Source organism: Microtus pennsylvanicus, chromosome 7, assembly GCF_037038515.1.
Source record: "Microtus pennsylvanicus isolate mMicPen1 chromosome 7, mMicPen1.hap1, whole genome shotgun sequence".
Lineage (NCBI taxonomy): Eukaryota > Metazoa > Chordata > Mammalia > Rodentia > Cricetidae > Microtus > Microtus pennsylvanicus.
Window position 1 is genome coordinate 59,911,646 of NC_134585.1, and position 19,752 is coordinate 59,931,397.

The 19,752-nt window shown below is 43.0% G+C and overlaps 1 protein-coding gene across 8 annotated transcripts in view; it reads right to left on the reverse strand.

Annotated features, from left to right (window-relative positions):
• The window catches only part of Satb1 (SATB homeobox 1), a 93,784-nt gene that overhangs the window by 58,107 nt on the left and 15,925 nt on the right, over positions 1-19,752 (reverse strand). For 5 of the 8 annotated variants that reach the window (XM_075980974.1, XM_075980971.1, XM_075980970.1 and 2 more), the window contains exons 2-5: positions 12,580-12,824; positions 8,889-9,065; positions 8,019-8,145; positions 7,138-7,261 (exon numbers count right to left, since the gene is read on the reverse strand). In XM_075980974.1, the coding sequence (XP_075837089.1) occupies positions 7,138-7,261; positions 8,019-8,145; positions 8,889-9,065; positions 12,580-12,790 (639 nt within the window). In that variant the 5' untranslated portion in view covers positions 12,791-12,824. Of the gene's footprint in view, positions 1-7,137; positions 7,262-8,018; positions 8,146-8,888; positions 9,066-12,579; positions 12,825-15,234; positions 16,698-19,752 lie in introns of those variants that run through there. The other 3 variants (XM_075980973.1, XM_075980969.1, XM_075980977.1) reach the window with 3 other exon arrangements.

Consider the following 19,752-nt stretch of genomic DNA (forward strand, 5'->3'; position numbering starts at 1 on the left):
TGGGACTAAGTGTGCCCAACACCCAGCCCACAGATGTAAAAAGACAGAAGAGAGCAACTGAGGAAGCCCTGCTCTGAAACCAGCCAGCAGTAGCCTGGGCATGAATACACAGGCAGTTCCTGCTGGGACAGTCAGTCAGGCCCCACATCTTTGATATTTTTAGAGCAAACACTAGATGATGGGACACACGTGGGACAGCCACAGGTGCCTAAAAGTGAGAGGCCATGTCGTACTTCACAAATAAGAATGAGACCTCAACCAGTAGTGGCAATTAAGGCTGCAATTACTTACCATCTAAGGTATCATCTGGTTCGCATCTTTAACGCCTGGGAGTAAGCTAATAAATTAGATTAGCATTTCTATGAAAATTACTACAGTATGAAAGAACATTTTCTAATGAAAATGATGACTAAAGAGAACAAAGTATTAGAGTGAGAATGAAGAGAAAGAAAAGACAGCGGAAAGAAATCCTCCGCTACAAGGAGAGTTCTGCAGCCTCATGCACAGGCCATGATGGCGTGGGCACCACAAAACAACACTGCATATTAGATCACAGTCTCTCTTTTTTCTTTTTCTTTTCTTTTCTTTTTTTTTTTTTTTTTGAGACAGGGTTTTCTGAACTCGCTCAGTAGACCTGCCTGCCTCTGCTTTCCCAGTGCTGGGACTAAAGGTGTGCCCACCATCCAGCCCACAGTCCTCTGACATTTCTGTAGCACCCTTCATGCACACATCTCAGGGTGTTTACAATCATTAGGAGTTAAAATTAAAACCAAAGCACATACAATTCCTAATAGAACTGTTTTAAAACTGCTAAAGAGAACAAATAACTTTTAAGTCTAAATTTAAAGTCCCAGCAGCCAGCGTGTTCCTTGTCTCAATTGGCAGCAAGCTGCAGAGCCAGGCTGCTGCTCCTGTTATGTTAAAGGCTTGCTTGTTTCTTTATACTCAGAGTATGTTATAATCAGGCGGTTTCCCAGGAAAGAGGCAGAAACCAGTTTGTGTATCTGTTTGATTATTCTGAACTGGAGGAGTTTGTTAGGGGTCCAAATCTGGCACTGAACTAAAGTACATTTAACAAGCAAATCCGGATAAAGACCAACTTGAAATCTCAGTACCAAGAGAGAAAATGCTCAAGAACTGTCTCAAACTAGTTCTGTTTAACAAGGAAATTAGCTTGATTAGCCCGATCTGGTTGTCAGTCTTTTCTTTTAACAATTAGAAAGTAGTGTCTAATAGCCATTCCCTCAGACTGGGTCATTTCTTAAGCCTTCCAAAGATTAAGAAGGAAAGGAGCCATGCTCTCACGATGTGGTTTTTCTCCTGTGTTAGCGATTCTGAGGTCAAAGGCAACCTATTCATAGGTTAAAAAAAAAATCTCTTAGGTGAAATGAAATATCTACACATTATTACACACATGAAATTGGCATGGCTTGAATTCTTCATACTTCAATGTTGTGAAGATGGAGCCAATGAGATATTTGAGATCAATTCTTTTATGTTAGGCCGTTGCTTTGTTAAGGTTAGCTTTTAGGATTAAGATTTGAAGGTTGGAGAAAACTAACCAAGCTACTATAAAATTCTACCTATCTAAATCATCTAAGAATGAGCCTCATTTAAAAAAAAACTTGCAATTTGGGGTATGTTTTCTTGTAGTTTACACATACTGCAATATTGCTAAATGGAAAAAGTGATACCCTGACTGGTTTAAATGGACAAAAAATTAAATTATGAAAAGTTGTGCCAATTCACATAACTACCTACAGAGAGCTAACTTGTCAATTACATAATGCAGCCCACCACTGACAATGGTGGTTACCAATTAACAATCAAATAACAGCTTATTAGTTTATCAAGTAGGTCAGCATCTGGCAAAGCAAATACTAATAGCAAATATTAGATTCCCCTCTGAGTTCGAGGCCAGCGTGGTCTCATAGTGAGTGTCAGGATGATGTAGGGAAACCCTGTCTCCAAAAAATAAAAATAAATAAATAAACAAATGGCAGATTCCAAGGTTACTAGGATTGAGGGAACCTTTGGAACTCTAAAAAGAAGAGAAAGTCGTCCAGGGAGCTGCCCTCAAAGGAGCATGATGCTCAGCCACAGATGTAACTGCAACCTCTGCAGCAGGAGGGGTAAGGACATCAAGCAGAAAACTGTTATTCTTCAGGGTAACTGCCCGTACATTCTTGTCCATCATGGAGGCCCCACCTGGTGACAAAAGGCCTGCACTCTGAAACAAATCTGAGCAATGCAACTGCCTACTAGACCCAACAAAAAACGCTAACCTTTAAGCGTGGGCTTAATCAAAAGGCCATCATGGGCTCAAGAACACATACTGACCCTGCAGATGTGAAGAGCTGAAGGGCCGTGGTCAGAGCTGAAGATTGTATACTCAGAATTCTGGATCCTCCCAGACACAGTCTTATCCAGCAGATACCCCCGCCCCCACCCCTGACGACTTAAACCACTCCCCATGCCCTGAAACAGTCAACACACAAAAACCCATGTGGGAGAAGATTCTCCCCAGCTGTAATAAAGGCAGCGGATCCCTTCAAGTCCGTACCAGAACTCCAAGAAAGAAAGAATGTTGTGAACACCTGGAACTACCTTTGTCTGTGTATGTGATCAAAAAGATCCTAGGTTTACCTCCTGGGCTCTGATTTGGAAATTATTGTTGCCATGGGCACCCATCCAAACAGTCTGTGTCCGAGGTTCCTCATTTAAACATGGGGCTAGAATTCTCTACTACTGAAAGAGCAACACTAGGTACATCAAAAGCACCACAGAGTTAACTATACATGACTTTTTCAGCTACTTAGAAGAATGCCTGATACACCGGCAGCCTGTCAATATGTTTTAAAAGTTTAATATATATTTTGGAATGAACAAATGTATTAATATGTGAATACATTTCATAATGTTATGTGAAATGTGATATATGAATACTGATGATATCCTCAGGAAATATAACTATTAATATTTTAAAAGTTAAGAAAGATGTCATTTTAGTTCATATAAATACAAAAAACAAAGTACAGGGTTTTTAATTTTGTTTTTAGAAAAACACGCTGTATTCAGACATTAGATCTAAACACTAGATTCAGTGTTATCTACTGATGGAACACCAAGTGAGTTGTTTATCAAAGGCCTGTGGAGATTTTCACCAGCCTACTCACAGGCTAAGTGTCATGTGGAAAAGACAGCATTTTACTATCCATTTTGCAAGCAACTAATAATAATAATAATTTTAAAATCCAAGATTTCTTGACAGATGCAGTCAGGAGAAGGAGAGCAGGGAAACTGTTTCTGTCGTGTGGTTTACTAAACAGGGTATTCAAGCCCGTTTCTGTCGTGTGGTTTACTAGACGGGGTACTCAAGCCCGTTTCTGTGTCTTTGGGAACTGAATACAAAAATGGCAATTCTCATTTACTTTACAAGGATATGGCTAGGAGTTATCTTTTCTCCAGGTAAAAATGAAACAGAAAGCAATCCCAAGGCCTGAAATACTGGGATGTGTGCAGATGTGACAGAGGAGGAGAGGCTTAAACACTTCACGAAGCAGACGGAGATAAAATCAGGGCCATCTGACCTCTCAGCATCTCTAGAAAGAAACATTAATTAGGCAGAAATAAGAATTGACTTTTTACTTATGGTACCTTTAACAAAATAATTTGTCCTTGTAGCAATGTATATATTCATCTAATGTTTGATTGGATTCAGTATCTAAAACTCTAGGGAAAACAAGCAACCAATTTAATGTTTTATTGTAAATCAAAATATTTACTTTTATAACTCCCAATTTACATCCTAAATCCATAACCCTCGAAAGTTCCATGACAACAGGCTTTTCTGTTCCAGAATCAGTCTGTTTTCTTCTATGTAGCTGCCATTCAGAATGCAACAGCCGACCTATCTAACCACAGCCACTGAAAAACGCAAAGGCAACAAGAAAGCATCCAATCTCAGATCTATAATGAGCTAAGCATTTTTAACATCCTAGAACATTTTACAAAAATAAACAAGCACGTGATACAGAGAACTTAATAAACACATGTCACTCTGCTTCGGCAGATTTATGGTAGGAAAGTACTAACAGACAGAAAGGCATGAGCTGTAAATCAAGCCACATACCACTTACGGAATCCCTCTGCAGCTGGAGAAACCCTTAGAAATATTAGCAGAGTAAACACTGTTGTTTCAAAACCTAAGCACCCATTGTAAAAACCATCACCTATTTTTAAACGTACCATTGGGCAGGGATATTGATAGAGCAAATGAGGACTCAGATCGGTCACTAACCAGCACCTCGAGTTTAATCTATAGAAGCACCAGCTCCCACACTGTCAGTGGAGAAGCAAAGGATCAACTGGATATTTGCTTAGCTTCTAGTATCAGCCGATCCTCCTGGGAGTGCCTGAGTCAGGGCTTGCTCCCCAGGCAAGTTCTAGTAAGACCTAATCCTGATCCCTCCCACCCCCTCTCTTCCAGCAAGAGATTTTCAACCTAACATGTTATTTATGGATCCTGTAGCCATTCTTGTTACTGGAATATTTTAACATATTAAAACAAAACCCTTCACTATTTAACAAAACTTTTTAACATATTTAAGAAAACCCTTAAAGTCAATAGCGACATATTCCTATTAAATAATGCGCTAAATGTTCTCATGAAAATGAGTCAGAAACTGCATGGAGAGCAGGGTGACAGCACCTCTGGGCATCAGGCTGCTTTGTGGAGATGAACAGTATTTATTCGCTAGGCATTTTTCAACACAGTATTTCTATCACCCATCTCAAATACAAAAGGAAGAGAAGTTTTGACAAGCTCAGTATATATTCTGGGTGTAGGTGTTAGGAAGTCTTTATCACTCATCTTTCCTACCTTCACCATGAAACCAAAAGGGAAGGAGCTACTCCTGCAAACATTCTGGGTACAGAATCATGGGCTCATGCTGGAGAAACCGAAGACGATGTTGCAGTGTATTAAAAACTTCATTTGGAGTTCAGTCTTTTCAAACACTAATTTTCAGTATTTGTTACTTCTGCTAACATGTGCACGATTACTTCCAATGATATTTTTAGAAAGGGAAGATTGCCACTATAGCTTAGGTTGCAATTTCAGCCGAGGTCAGTCACTTAACTATGGTGATGGGATCCTCTTCTGAAGACCTCGCTAGAGAAATTCACCAGTATGGAGCATACCTTTCATCCCAGAACTCAGAAGGCAGAGACAGGCAGATCTCTGTGAGTTCAAGGGTAGCCTGGTCTACAGGAGTTGCAGGGTGGCCAGGGCTACATACAGACACCCTGTCTCAAAAAAACAAAATAAATAAATAAGAAAGAAGAGAGAGAGAGAGAGAGAGAGAGAGAGAGAGAGAGAGAGAGAGAGAGAGAGAGAGAGAGAGAGAGAGAGAGAGAAAAGAAACCCACCAGTATACAGCTTCAAGACTAAGCCTCGGATTTCCTTTTATCATTCTGCTTACTGTGATAACTGCCTATGCTCATAGTGGCGTTAAGCAAATCCATAATTCATGTATAAGGTACAAGAGGCAGAGTTCACTGGCTAAATGTGACTGTACAATAAATACTTGCACCAGATTCTCATCCCCAGCTCACAGAGACCTTTAGTCTTTTCTTGAGCTGACTTCCCAAATCAGAGGGACACTGGATCACAGGCAGATACAGGATACTACTACATGGGGTATTCAGAAATCTGAGCAAAAACAACAACAACAACAACAATTTTCAAACACTAAGAACCAAGCAGTACGTCCTCTGGATTGTCTTCACAGCCCAGTCCCAGAAGTCAGTTGCTCTGCTTCCTTATGCCACCAGGCTGACTTAACTGCTGCAAATTCACTTAGAACACTTTTAGTTTCTGGTTATAATTCCGCATCCTCTCTATCTCAAGGATGAGAACAATAAGACAGATAGTTGCTGATGGGATGAATGAACTGATTTTTTAAAGGTTTGCTCTCAAATATAAGAAAACAAACATTTAATAAGAGAACAGGTGATCTGTGGCTACAGCTTAATTCCTAAACTGCTAACATCAAGGTAGAGCTGGAGGCCTCTAATGGAGCAGGTCTGCATGCAGGGGCTTCCCCTTAAGGTACCCAGGAATCCTCAGGCACCCTACACTACAAATACCTACTGATCTGTGTCATAAAAAACAAGCTGAGACCAGCTTCACTCCAGAAACGTTCATGAGAGCAACACAAGTTCAGATGATTGGAAGACTAATATTCATAATTACACCTTCAACTAGAATTAAAAGAAACTTTAAGCAAGCACCCCAACTAATACTAAGGCATAGGGTGACCTTAACAACATGAGGGTGCTGCACTCCACTCTGTGGTGACATAAGCCAAGTCTGAGCACAAAAGATGTTGGGTTTCAAATTTGTCAAACCTAGGGTCTTAGTTGTCTTCTACCAAAACCCAGGCCAGAAAATGAAACGCAACGATAATAAATCTGTCTCATTTCAAAATTCCCTGATGGTAAAACAAGCATCTCAAGAAAAAAGGATGTCCATTTTTAAAAAGTGAACTAATTCTTCAAAATTGGTTATAAACTCCCAATGGGCAATAACTATGAACCTTTTGTTCCAGGCAAGAAATTTCTTATATTTATAATTAACATACATACATAATTTACAATTATTTCAGCAAACACTTTCCCATTTTATAATCAAGCAAACACTATGATTTTATGTAGCCAGCATGCTGAAGTTATGCACAGTAACACTGATACTATCATCCATGAACCAAAGCTGAGGAGGTCTTACCACTGCACATCTGCCTTAGCGAGGGTTCGGAGTACTCTGCAGTGGAACTAAGAATGAGCTGGCAGAGTCATGTCTTCTGCAGGACTGGTTTGTTGTTTTCTTTGGTTTTTGTTTTTGTTTTGTTTTGTTTTTGACACAACCTCCACCCCCAGCCCCAAGGGACAAAGGGCATCAAAAACTCTGTTCAGAATGAATAAGGCAGGTTTGCAAAGGTTACCAGTGGTCAAATCACTAAGCACTGTTAGCAAATTCTTGCTTCAGATACCAGTTGCTTGAAACCAGGGATCCCAATAGCCCTTGAGTGGTAGCTGCCCACGATGTCTTATTATTATGACACGCTTTCTGAGTACCTGTGAAAGGGGGCACTCCTTGGCCAACGAACTCTGATTCATATCTTTCAGTAAGTCCTTCAGAGCATTCCTTACTGTGGTGTGCGACCATTGTTCTGGAGGCAAGTCTTCTAGTTTGGGGCAACTATTTGAGACATAGATTAGAAAGGGGATTATTACAGGATTGCATCCCGCTGCAGAACATTCCTTTAAGACAGACAGATTTCATTTTGCGAATCAAACAGATGCATCTGGAGATTGCTCTCGGTCTCCTGATTGTTCCGATTAGTTAATTACTTTATACAACACATCTGCTGTATCGATGCATGAATTATACATCAGCTGCCTGTGGTGGCTATTTTTTCATGTTACTTCTACCTTCCTGCTCTGATGCGCTTGGGAAGACAATTTAAGGTGTACTGCTTTCTCGCAAGCCACCAGGAAAAGCATTAACGTATTAACTGATTTCCTCCCACTACTCTGTTCACACGAATTAAAATGGCAAAAATACAGATATAAGTAAATAAGATCATGGCAAAGCGAATAAGGCATTCTTTCACAAAATGTACACAGATGGCACTGTTCATGATATGCAAAAATATTTTTTTCTTAAGTAAACTTTATGTAAAATGCCTTCTTGTAATGCATCATTTAATTGACTAAAAGTAAAAAGTCTTATCTTTTGAACGCATGCAAAAAATGCAGAAATTTCAAGAGATGGAGATGATTTCAGAGTCATACATTGAAGCTGGAGAAAATAACAGAAGGGGTAAAGTTACCAAATTAATCTGGATTAGCATGTCTCAAACCCCCGAGTAAACAGAAACTGCGAGCTGGCTAGAGAAGCTTTATGTCCACACTGGCAGGCGGAGAATTTCCCTTGGAACCACTGCTGGACTCACCTGTGTAACTGGATTTTGAGTGTGACCACATGATACACATCTTGAAGCATATCCGCTACCGTAGCGTCAGGGGCATCTGTCACATATGACAGTGGAACTGGGTTCCACTTCCCAACCTGGATGAGCCCTAGTCCAGATAAAGAGAGGACATGCTTAGTGCTGGCTCTCAGACCCAGAGAAAGGTTGCTGTGCTCTTCAGCATTGCCACCCCCACAAGCAATATTGTTATTTCTGTTTGAATGATTCCCTTTCCCTCAAAAAGGCAGGTCAATGAAGACATCCGCAGCATAGCTTTCCAAATTGTGAAATTATGTAAATGACTATAGGGGTTGTTTATTATTTTGGAAATAAATACCCATCAATTAAACCACATTGTCCTAACTTACAGGAAGTTCTAATAAGACATAGCTGAACCAGTTTTAAATGGCTTTATGATTTAGATAAGATTCCCTATTGCAGTGGGAATCAACATTGAAAAATACTTTACAGCCCATAAAACCATCAGAAACAGAATAAAAGAAACAGAACTAGATATTCAGTCATAAATGCAAATTGACTCTCAACAGTCCATCTGCTCAAATACGCTCCTCACTTCCTTGTGGGTCCTCAGTGGAGCAGATTATTAAGGTCAATAAGCATACTAATGATTCAGCTGAAGTAATTTAAAAAAAAAATTTACCTCGACATTCCACATGAGCAAAATGTGTGTTAACTAAACCAAACTGAATTAAGCTAATTTTTAAAGCCACAGTCTATAAGGAACCAACATAAAGCACAGGCTGCAGCTCTCTGGATAAAATGTTCTCTGCTTTGTCTGAGAGGCACACAGGAGCACCAGCAACTTCCCAGCCCCGGGAGTGCACCTTTTACCTTTGGCCTGGGCAGCAGAGCTGTGCGAATAGCCCAGAGACAGCAACGCCATCTCTATCAGCTGGTTGAAAAGCATATCCTTTCTCACCAACACAAACTCCGCATGCTCCTCCTTGCAATCATATTCAATGGCGTTTTCATAATGTTCCACCACACAGAAAACTGGGAGCATCGTTCCTATCGAAAAGACAGTGAAAAAGACAGAAACCCGACAATCTTCAGAAACAGTCTGCAAAGGGGACACCTAAGCTCTGAAAATAAATCGTTTGCACAGGGAGAGAAACAACAGAGCTCCCCAGGCAGACTGGGGAGAGACACAGGCACACAGACAAACACGCTGTTGCTCACTGTTTAAAAGTTGCAAAGGAATTGCTTCCATTTCCTTCACTTGAACTTGGTCCTACGGTAAGGCAGGCTCGCCTCTCGTTGTAACAGTTTATCTCCAGAGCAGTGAGCACACAATTGCTTCTCTGACCAAACAATAATGCTGCCGAGAGAACAACTGACTGTCTGGCCTTACAGCCCCTGTCTTCAGAGGGCCCACCTTCCTACTGTATACACGCTTCTGCCAACAACAGCTTTCACTAGCTTGTGTCCCAATTATCTGACCATACAATCATTCCTCTGCCCTTTGCAGAATTTCCTCTAACTGGTTCCATAAAAGGAACACAAGCCCTAACCAAACCGATCCTCGTAGACACTGTTTCAAGGCACATAAAGTAGAAAACTTACACTTCTGTAACTACCTATCCCATCTACCTGAGGAAAAAGACATGATAGCAGCCTAAGTCTTAAACACTGACAATGTCTGCCCCAGGAAATATGATAAGGATGGCAGAGAGGAAGAGGAAAGCTGGCCTTCCTGAGAGGCACGAGCAGCAGACACCGATGGTCTAATGCATCTCTGCTGCCTTCCTTCCATTCACTGCAGCAACTCAGCGGCCCAGGCCATACCACTGTTGGGAAAGAGGCTTGGTCTACAAGCTGAAAGCCATCTGCAGTGGCACTCAAGGTATTAGTGCAGTGTGCTGTCAGATTTCCAACAGTTACAGAAAAGGGTTAAAAACAGATGCATCTGAACAGTACTGTGGCACAGTGCCAGGAGGGCATCATCTTTAGCATAAATGATGACAAGGGTTACTTTAACAGGGCACCCAGGACCCCAATTATTTCTACAGTATCCCTGCCTATATCGGCTCCATAGTCTGGACTCATGGACTCTCAGATCCCTAACTTAGGAAGGTTTCAGTGCCTACCGACCGCTGCTGAGAACCAGCATTCCCCACTGCCAGAGAGACCCTTTACAAATTCTCTACTTGCTTGTTTCTGCTGAACAAAAGCCGGCCATAAAACAGCTACATCTTCCCACATGTGTGTCTTCACCAAAGCTCTGTGAACTGTTCACAAGAGATTCCAGCTCTGACAATTAAACCCCTTTAGGTTTACTCAGAAAAGCTCGCAAACTCATTCGGAAGTACCAGCAGGCTAGGCATGAAAAACAAGCCGTAAGAGCTTGCCAATATTCTTGTCATTCATTCAGCTGTTTTATACCAGAGAGAGAACCCGTCAGGGATCAGAAGAGAACTTGGGGAGACCGCAGCAAAAATAGCAATATGCAAACTGGTGATTTCTTCCTTGGCTTGAAGGTATTTTGGCAAAATCTCTTAAACAAATAAAAACACCCAAGCCCTTTTTTAGTGCTTTCTCAGCTTAGCCACAATTTTTATCTAGCACCTGTCAAACAGAAACCATGCACATAAAAAAAATAAGATTTAAAGAAAAAAAAAAACTACTGAAAGGCTTAGAATTCTTTGCTTTTTGTATTAAGCACAGAACCTTCCACAATTAAACTATATTTTTAAGATATGGAATTTTGAATGTAATACATTTTTTTAAAGCATTTGAGCAGGAATGAGATGATCAGGCTCTGGTTCCTTCTCTCTGTCACTGCTATCTGTTGGGTTAGCAAGCCAAAAACATGCATACTGGTTCCTCTCTCATGGAATCAAAGAGAGGTGTCGAACAGGGAGTAGCTTCTCAGAGCTCAGCGCTATGAAATAACTGAAACCTTTTCAAACCACTGAAACAGCCTGGGTTGACTCTGTGTTTTATTGATCAAATTTAAAGGTGCCTTATAGATAATAAAGGTGGCTACAGACACGGTAGCAAGGGGATCATCTAATTACAAACCCGGTGCTAGATCGTCTCGAGAACTGTCACGGTTGCCCTACTGTTAAAGGGAGTAATATTAAACAGGAGCCTTCGCTGGGCTGCCTGATTATTCAAGCTGGTGTTTGGCCAGACTTCCAACTACAGCAACTTCCTAGCCCTCCAGCATTAGAAAGGGAGAGTACTGGTCACTGCTGAAAGTTAAAAATACCACATGATTTAAACCTGAAGGCAGTCTTAGAGGCTTTTGCTGGAGGTTTATGAGCCTGTGTAAACAGCACGGCTGCCATAAGGAGCAGTGGAGTCTGTAGAATCCTTGTCTAAAACTGTCCTGGCATTAAAGTTTGCTGTGCAAATATCACATAATACCAGAGACAGCTGAAATCTCCTATTTAGGAATTTATGGAACTTGTGTGTTTGCAGGCGTCAGAAAGTCTTTTTTATAGAGCCTCAGCGCTACACAGTACAATATTAATGCACTCTGTTTGAAAAGCCATAATAAATTATATTTTTAATGCTCTTACCCTGGCTTAAAGATGCATACATTCTTGGCAAACAATCAATAAATAGGGTAATCACGAGTAGAGGCCAAAGAATTTGCTGAGGTGCTGTTTTTCCATTTTTAATAGATAAAGATCTAACAATACGGACTGCTGTGTCTGTTTATTTCAGGATCAATATATTCTTTGTTTTCACCAAACCAAGGAAAAAAATAAATGATTGTATGGTAAATGTTATGCATCAAACACAATGAAATTCCTCAGCCCCCTAACTTTCTCTACTTAATATTCGGGGTTGGTAAAAATGGCATTTTTATTCTTTGCTCAGAAAAGCACAAAATCTGACTCCTACGTATTATTCAATGAAAAACTAAAGATAGCCCACAGAGGAACTGCCCTGTTGTGACAACACAGACAAAGTTGTTAAAACTCCATCAATTTCATCTTGGTAGAAAATCACTTGTTTATTTTTCCCTTTATAAACTTGCCCAAATTTTCCTTTCCTTTACCAAAAATTCTCAAGTATAGCAGAAATTAACTAGAATCACAAGTTTTTCCACTGTTAAATAATTACTTTGCTCTTCAGAAAATAAACCACAATAAATTACATCACAAATCTCTGATCTCATGTCAGATCCATGTCCTGAAATCCCCTCACAGTTAGTATCGCAGGAAAAAAACCTGGGTGATTCTCAAGCAAACTCAGCGTTTTACTCTCCATCAGGGTAAGTTCAAGGAGCAGCCACCTGCACATCTGTGACTGCAGTGCTATCCACCTCTGTAAGGAAGACTGCAGAAAGTCTCAGCCCTCCAGCCCTGGGTAGGAAGAAGCACCACTCAAAGACAGCACTCACGCTTTCAAAACATGATTGACACGACAGCCCAGGATGCCACGTAATTTCACATCAGAAAGCTACCTAGAAAAAGAATATACACGACGTGTCCCAGCCCTACACTTCCACACGGGGTGATCTTGGGCGGACACCAAACAGCTTTCCAGGATTCGGCTGGCAAGTATTTACCTTTTCTAAGGTTGGCTTTCATCAGATGGCCCGAGTGTTTCAAAGGCACTCCCTGCATCTTTGCACCTGTGCTCCCAAGCCTTCCTCTTCCTAGTGGGCTCCCGTTCTGCTCCAGGCGGGCAATCTTGGCTGGTGGACCCTTCGGATCGCTCACATTGTTAGACATTTCTGAATGCTCTTTCCCCTGAGTTGCCTCGTTCAAATGATCCATACTCAGTCACTGTCTTACAGATCACCTGGCAGAACTGGAAAAGAAGACGTTATCAGTGGGTGGAGGGCTGTAGTTATGCCTGCCCCATACACGTCTCATCCCTAGACATTTCCCTCCATAAACAACTACATAATGATCTACAAGGTTATGCTTCTATCTAAATTAACAGAATACTGTGGAATCTGTACCAATGTACGTGAATAAAACAGCAATTCCTCAGCTAAAACTATGAGAAAAACGGGATGACTTTCAGAACAAGAATACCATAAGGTAAAAAGAAAATAACAAATTATACTCATGTACTCTCGATTTTTAAAAAATTAAAAATTCACGACAGGCTATGACTATAATACTTGTAATGGAGGATGGAAAGATTACAGTGTGCAGCACCAGGCTTCCTAGGAGCTTACACTCTAACGTGCATTGCCATTTATGCTACAGACGAGAACCTCAGAACACCGCAAACACCCAATGCCACTTGCTTTGTGAGCTAAAGCAGCGAGAAGTTTGCTGCTAGCTAAGTTTCAGGAGTTCCATGCTATTAAAGCTCTCAAGCCCTGGACAAACACATGACTGGATCATTTCACCCCTGAGAACACAGGAAGGAGTGGAGCGCTCCTTCAAATGTCCCGTGTCTTTTAGCAGGACAACTTGTCTTCTGGAGTTAATATTTAGGTGTCCATTGTTAACAGGGTGCTGTTAAATTAAATAGCAAAAACCCTTAAGATATTTTGTGATACACACAAAAAGTGGATGTGTGAAGCTCGCTTTAAAAAATAACCCTAACAATAAAATCAGGATGCAATGAAGTTAGTACCATCATAATTTCAGAAAAATGTCAATTAGACTTCAATTTTGAATACTGCTTATAATAAAGCAACTGGTACAATATACCAAAGTTACTTCTAAATTATATTTTTAAATAGAGGTGGTTAAACAGAACAGGTAAGCAGAATTATGTTATGAATTTTCATTAGCCTTGAAGTACTGGGGACATTTAGGAAAGCCAGAGAGAATCTGACAGCATTTTTTCCAGCTGTCTAGTATTTTGAAATATCTTATATACTTTAAAAAATAATTAATATACTCAAAACTATTTGGGCCTGGATCAGCTGATAGTTTGTATTAGCATGACTTTTTGACAGTTTTCTCTTATTAGGTTTACCCTACTTCATCCTATAGAACCAAGAAATGGCGACAGGCATGTGATCGGGAGCTTTAAGCAAACTTAAGAATGACAAACCAAGATCTACCAAGTTTGAGATACAATAACAGTTATTTATCTTTGTCCTCCAGGGTGGCACACTGAGCGCTACAGGTTCACACCCTTGACCGAGGTCCCATCTGCTTTTGGCTATGAGGTTCGTTAACAATAAACGAATCCTTTCGAACCACTTTTTAGCAAGCTCACTCTTCCGTTCTCTTAAACAGCAGTCTAAAGCCAGAATTAGAATGATGATTATTAAGTTGTTCAAAACACTCTTTTTGTTTATCCGGACCACAGTGCTAGGCTGATTTCTCTAAAACTGACTGCCTTACCCTAAAGCAGAAGACGAATCTTAAAAGTATAAATTGAACAGAAAAAATTTAACCCTTGTGGAAATTTGTGAGAAAAAAGTGGGAAGGGGAATTCACAACAGCATCAAAGTTAATACAGAGCATATTGGGTAGTCAGGAGGTGAGCAGCACCGGCTGAACAGACTACAATTTAAAGTCCTGACAGCCAAAACATCACATAGGTCATAAAACTGTTTTTCGAAGAGACACCTAAAGCATCTACTAGACACTAAATCAATTCTTTAAAAGGTTTGCATTATAAAGCAAAATTACATGCACATAAAACACCCAATTTAATACTCCTTTAAACTCTAAGCCAAGGCGAAAGTTCGTCAAACCTGAGGCTGGAGGTGAACCCATCCACTGCCAACAGGCCTGCCTGGACTGACAGCAGCTGGGACTGTGCTCGCAACCAAAGCCCATCTCAAGAGTCTGAGTTACATATTTTAAAAACCACTTTAGAGCAATGTACAGATGGCACACAGAAAGAGGCTACTTTCCCCAAGTCCCATTTCCCTGTCCATAAACTAAGACCACAGAGGATCCTTCCTGAACAAGCTGATGAACTCCATCTCTGGAATTATTTCCTTTCAAAAGCAGGAAATAAAGCCACGAAATTCTGATTACAAAAAAGTATATATATTGTCCTTTTTTTTGCACCGTGGGATCTCTTTTCGAAGAGTTCCTCTTAGGGTCGTCTTCTTCCCGGCAGAACCCCAGAAGCACATTTTAAGAACCCGTGCCCTTATCCATTCCATATGGCCGGCCCGATCCAGGCCAAGCTTTTGCTGTGACCTTTTAAAGAGACAAAGAAACAAACTACTATCTAGCAACAGCAAAGCTGCAGTTTTACTGAGTGAAATTAGCAAAACCGACCTGAAACTCACCACTTCAAAACTTGACAGCATATAAATAACAAAACAAAGGAGATTTCCTTTGCAGCCCGGGTTCTTGAAGTGAAGTTCAAGACTGGTGTTTCCTATGTCCCTTTTTATTATTATTATTTACAAAAAAAAAAAAGGCAGTAGACCTGAAGGCGACTTCCCCTGAAATTGTATTATTTTTCTCTTCCCTTACCCCCGCCCCGCTAAGCGGGGGAAGGGCAAAAATAAACAGCTAGGAGAGTAGATATGAGGGGGGGGCGTAAAAAAAGTCACAATTCGAAAAACAGTATAGCTAGCTGGTAAAATGTCTAACCTCAGAGAACGGGGTTTGGGAGGGGAGGAGGGGAGAGTGGGAAGTAGGGAGGAGGGAGAGGTAAAATTGATCCGACAAGTGATTCGTTGGGGGTGGGGGGAGTCGTAAAAACAAAGCGGAACCCGTTAGGAGCTGTACACTGGTGGTACTGGGGAGGAAAAAAATATCACTGCGGACAAGGACCCCAGAAAGGGTGGAGAGGGGGGGGAAGGGACCCTTGCCCCCTCCTCTTTCTGAGCTCCTGGGAGAGCGTGTAAAGTCGGCTTGGTGTCACCCTGCCAGGTTCGTCCGAGACCCCGGAGCGCCAGGGAAAGGCCACCTCGCTTTCTTCCCAGCCGCCCCCTCCCCCTCCTCCACAATCGCGACTACGATTAACAAACCTTAAACTTTTTCCCCACCGCCTCGCACCCCCACCGAGGGTATCTAGCAGGGGCCTGAGAGGGTGAGGGGTAGAGGGTCGCGCCAAGAGCCTCGGGAAGGCACTAGAAGGCCACTTGGGAGGCCGGCGTCGCCGACAACAGCCCCGGGGACCCTCTCCCTGCCCATGGACGCGGGGACCCGGAGCGCCCGGGAGCACCGACGGGGAGAGAGGAGCAGGGGGGAGGGGGAGATCCGAGGGCAACCCCGCCGCCGCCTGGGCGGCCACTCGATCCCCGCCCCCTCCCCCCCAAAAGTCGCCAAGCTCTCACTCAGCCCGAGTCGGAGGTAAACAAGAAGCTCGACAATGGCAGTGGGACTTGGGGACGCAGCCGCCGCCCGGAGGCCCCCCAAAACTGATGCGGAGTTGCGCGGAGGGCGGTGGGTGCCCGGCTGCAGGCGGGGTCCCCACGCGAGCGGCGAGGCCGGTGTCGCCGGCGGCCCGGGAGAGGCGCGCGGGGGTCTGCGCGCGCCTGTGAGCGCAGCTCCCCGGACGGCTGCCCGTCGCTCGCTCTCTCGCTCGCTCGTGTCCCCTCGCGGCCGCTCTGCCCCCATTAAACCAGGAGTTGACTCATCCCGGCCGCGGTGGCCGCTGCCGCGTCGCGCCGGGCTCCGCGCGTCCTCCCGGGCTGCAGCCCTCGCCGCCGCCGCTGCTGCCGCCGCCGCCGCTGTGGCTGCCGCTTCTTCCTCCTCCTCATTTTAATGCGAGGCACCGGCTGGCAGCGCAGCCTCCTCCCGGCCGCCCGCAGCCTGCTACCCCGGCGGGGCCGCCGCGTCCCGGGCGCGGGAGGGGGGAGGGCGGGCGGCGGGGGCAGGGTGCGGGAGGGCCGGGAGGGACCGGGCTCAAAACCCGGGCTGGAGGGCCGGGATCGGGGGAGGGGCGGGGGCGGCGGCGGCGGCCCGGGAAGAGCTGAGTGGGGCGCGCGCTGGCGGCCGGGCGCGCGAGCATCCGTAATGAGCCGCGAGCGAAGAGAGGCGGGCGGCCGGCCGAGTGCACACAATGCCCGGCGGCCGGGGGCGCGGGGAGGACGCGGGGGCGTCCTGGGCAGGTGCGTGCGGGCAGCGCGGAGGAGGGGCGGCCCGGGGACCCTAAGCGGCCCGGAGGGACGGGGCGGGGGCGTGCAGGTGGCACTTGAGGTGGGAACGCTGCCGGATGTGGCTGCAGTGAAGGCGAAGAGCCTGGGGACGCTCTCCCTAGTACTTGTTCTCAGAGGAATGTGGTCTCTAAACTGCCAAGAGTGACATTCACTAACAACCGAGTAAGAGTCACAGATAGTCAGATACTTTGGAAACACGCGGCCCGTAGTGCTGGAGTTAAACTAAATTTGGGTCACTGGAAACACACCTGACTTGCTTTTACAAAGAAAAAGATGTCATCATTCTTAAAATACTTCCCATCGGGCGAATACAGGAAAGTTTGGATTGGTGAATGCAGCTGTTGTAGCAATAAATACTTTTTTGTGATCAGGAGAAAGTAAATACAGTCCACATAAAAATGAACACCGTAACATCTCATGCAAAATGCATTACTTAATCACTAAGGTATTTCCACCCGAAAGCAGTGCATCAAGCAAGAGCCAATGTTACACTTTTAAGAACCTATTTTGAAGAATGCAGTAGTAGGGGAAAGATGTAGGACTGAAAAACACTGTGCGAGACAGTTTTAAAAAGCAACAAGTTAGGACAACCGCAGAGATAAGGACGAGATATGCAAATGAAGCTCTTTAAAGCGACCAATACACTCTAAGGCACACTGTTTACACTAATAATCTAAAAAAAAAAGCAGAAGTAGAGGAGATTGTGGCCTCCTGGGGAAGGATGAGTATAGGGGAAGCACAAAGAAAATAGATTGCTCCTGGAACACCCGCCTAGGTTTCACCCACAAACCGGAAAGGTTAGTCAAAATCGAGGAAGGCAACTGAATCTTGGCACCAAAGCCTTGAGCCAAAAAAGAACATGTGATAGTGAGACAGCCACACCGCCAAGGCAGGGGAGAAATTTAAACAGCCTTCACCACAGTGGCTCACACTACCTTTTTTTAAAAGTTGAAATGTGTGGGAAATGTGGAGGCTATTTACAGTATAATAATCAATAAGGAAAATACGAATACAGCCAAATATAGCATTTGTGTGGGAGTCTGTATTGTGACTGGAGGCTAAACTTATTTTGAAAGATATTTGATATTTAAAAGAACAAACATGATTATCGTGATAAGAACAATGATGTTTTTCAATAGGATGCATTAAGATTTCAGTCTCCAATGTGGGATATCTGAATAGCCCTTCAATTGGTAATGCCTGATGTGTTTCCCTGAAACCTGACCTTTCTTAGTAGGTACAGTGTGTTCTAGTGTCATGCTGGATGAATTAACAAACAATAATAGAAAAGAGAGAAATTATATTGGCCTACAAAGGCAACAATATGTCACTTGCTCCTGCAACTCTACTTCAGAGGAATTCTTAGGAAAAGACAGAAGGAGCAGATGAGCTAACTGCTGATCAGAACGAACTTTGAGCACAAAAGACAAAAGGGTTTCCTAAGATGCCGTATTACAACACGGGAATGAAAATACTGTAAACTGTTTCTCTGATAATTTTACACGAATAAATATGGCAAAATGCCTGATTGCCTCAGTTTCATTATGACCTGATCAATGCTAATGTATCCTGGGAAATTTTAATCTGAACAGCACCTTTTATTCGGGAATTACCATCTATTCATAAACACAAAATATAAGAGTATGTAATAAAGATTGATACGTCCTTGGAAAAATGATAGAATGGATGAGCATAATGGCATCAAATAATGACTTTGTTATAAAGAGTAACAATATAGTAAAATCATCAATCAGTCACACACATTTCCCTATTTATCCCAGTTCTTTATCCCATTCTTTATGTTTTTAAAGGCAGAATGGGTAAAATGGCACACAGCTGATACCTAGTGATAGCTGCAGTGACGGGCTTTATTACTACATGTGTTCATGCGTGTGTATCTGCGTGTGATTTTCCTCTTTAGTAGACTTACTAGAGCCACTAAGTACTGACCAGTAAAACTCAATCAACATAGTAAAAAAAAGAAAGATAATTATATTACCTCTCAAGATCTAGGTGAGCCTAAGCTCTCATGCTGCCGGCAGAGGGAACGTTACCTGATTCTATAGGGACATCTCATCTTTAGCCACTAAGATGCAACGAAGTATTGAAAAAAGTTAAAAGAAAATAAAATGTATAGATCTTGCTATCAAACTGGAGAATTTCTGCAGCCTCAGCCCTGTAGCACCAGTGCATGGATGCAGTCAGAACAGAGTGCATCAGTCTTCTCGCATGTGAAAAGGGCGTGGAAACTGGCTACACCACGGAGTGAGCGTGGAATACTGTAACAAACACACACGACTGTTGAAAACTTAAAGGACTGCTGCGTGTTTCAGATGTTAGCCAAGAGCCTTAAAACACATTTAGAGTTCTGAATAGTGTATATAAACAGTCAGAACCAGACCGCTTTCAGATACTGCAGCAGCGTCTCTGGTAACTGTTGGTAACAGAGACTCACCAGCAGGATGCTTTCTGTGGACGTGGTTTGGTTTGGATTTTATTTTTTCAACTCAAATACAGTTGGCTATCTCCACTCAAAGCAGCTCGATCTATGTAAGACATTGCTTTCTTGTCTTCTCTTTGTTTTTGGCTTTAGCTGCAGGTGCTGTTTTCTATGTGTGAGTTTCTGGGACTATGGTCTGGGTGGCCATATAAGGATGCCTACTCGAGCCATATGTTTTGCTATCATGTGTCTCA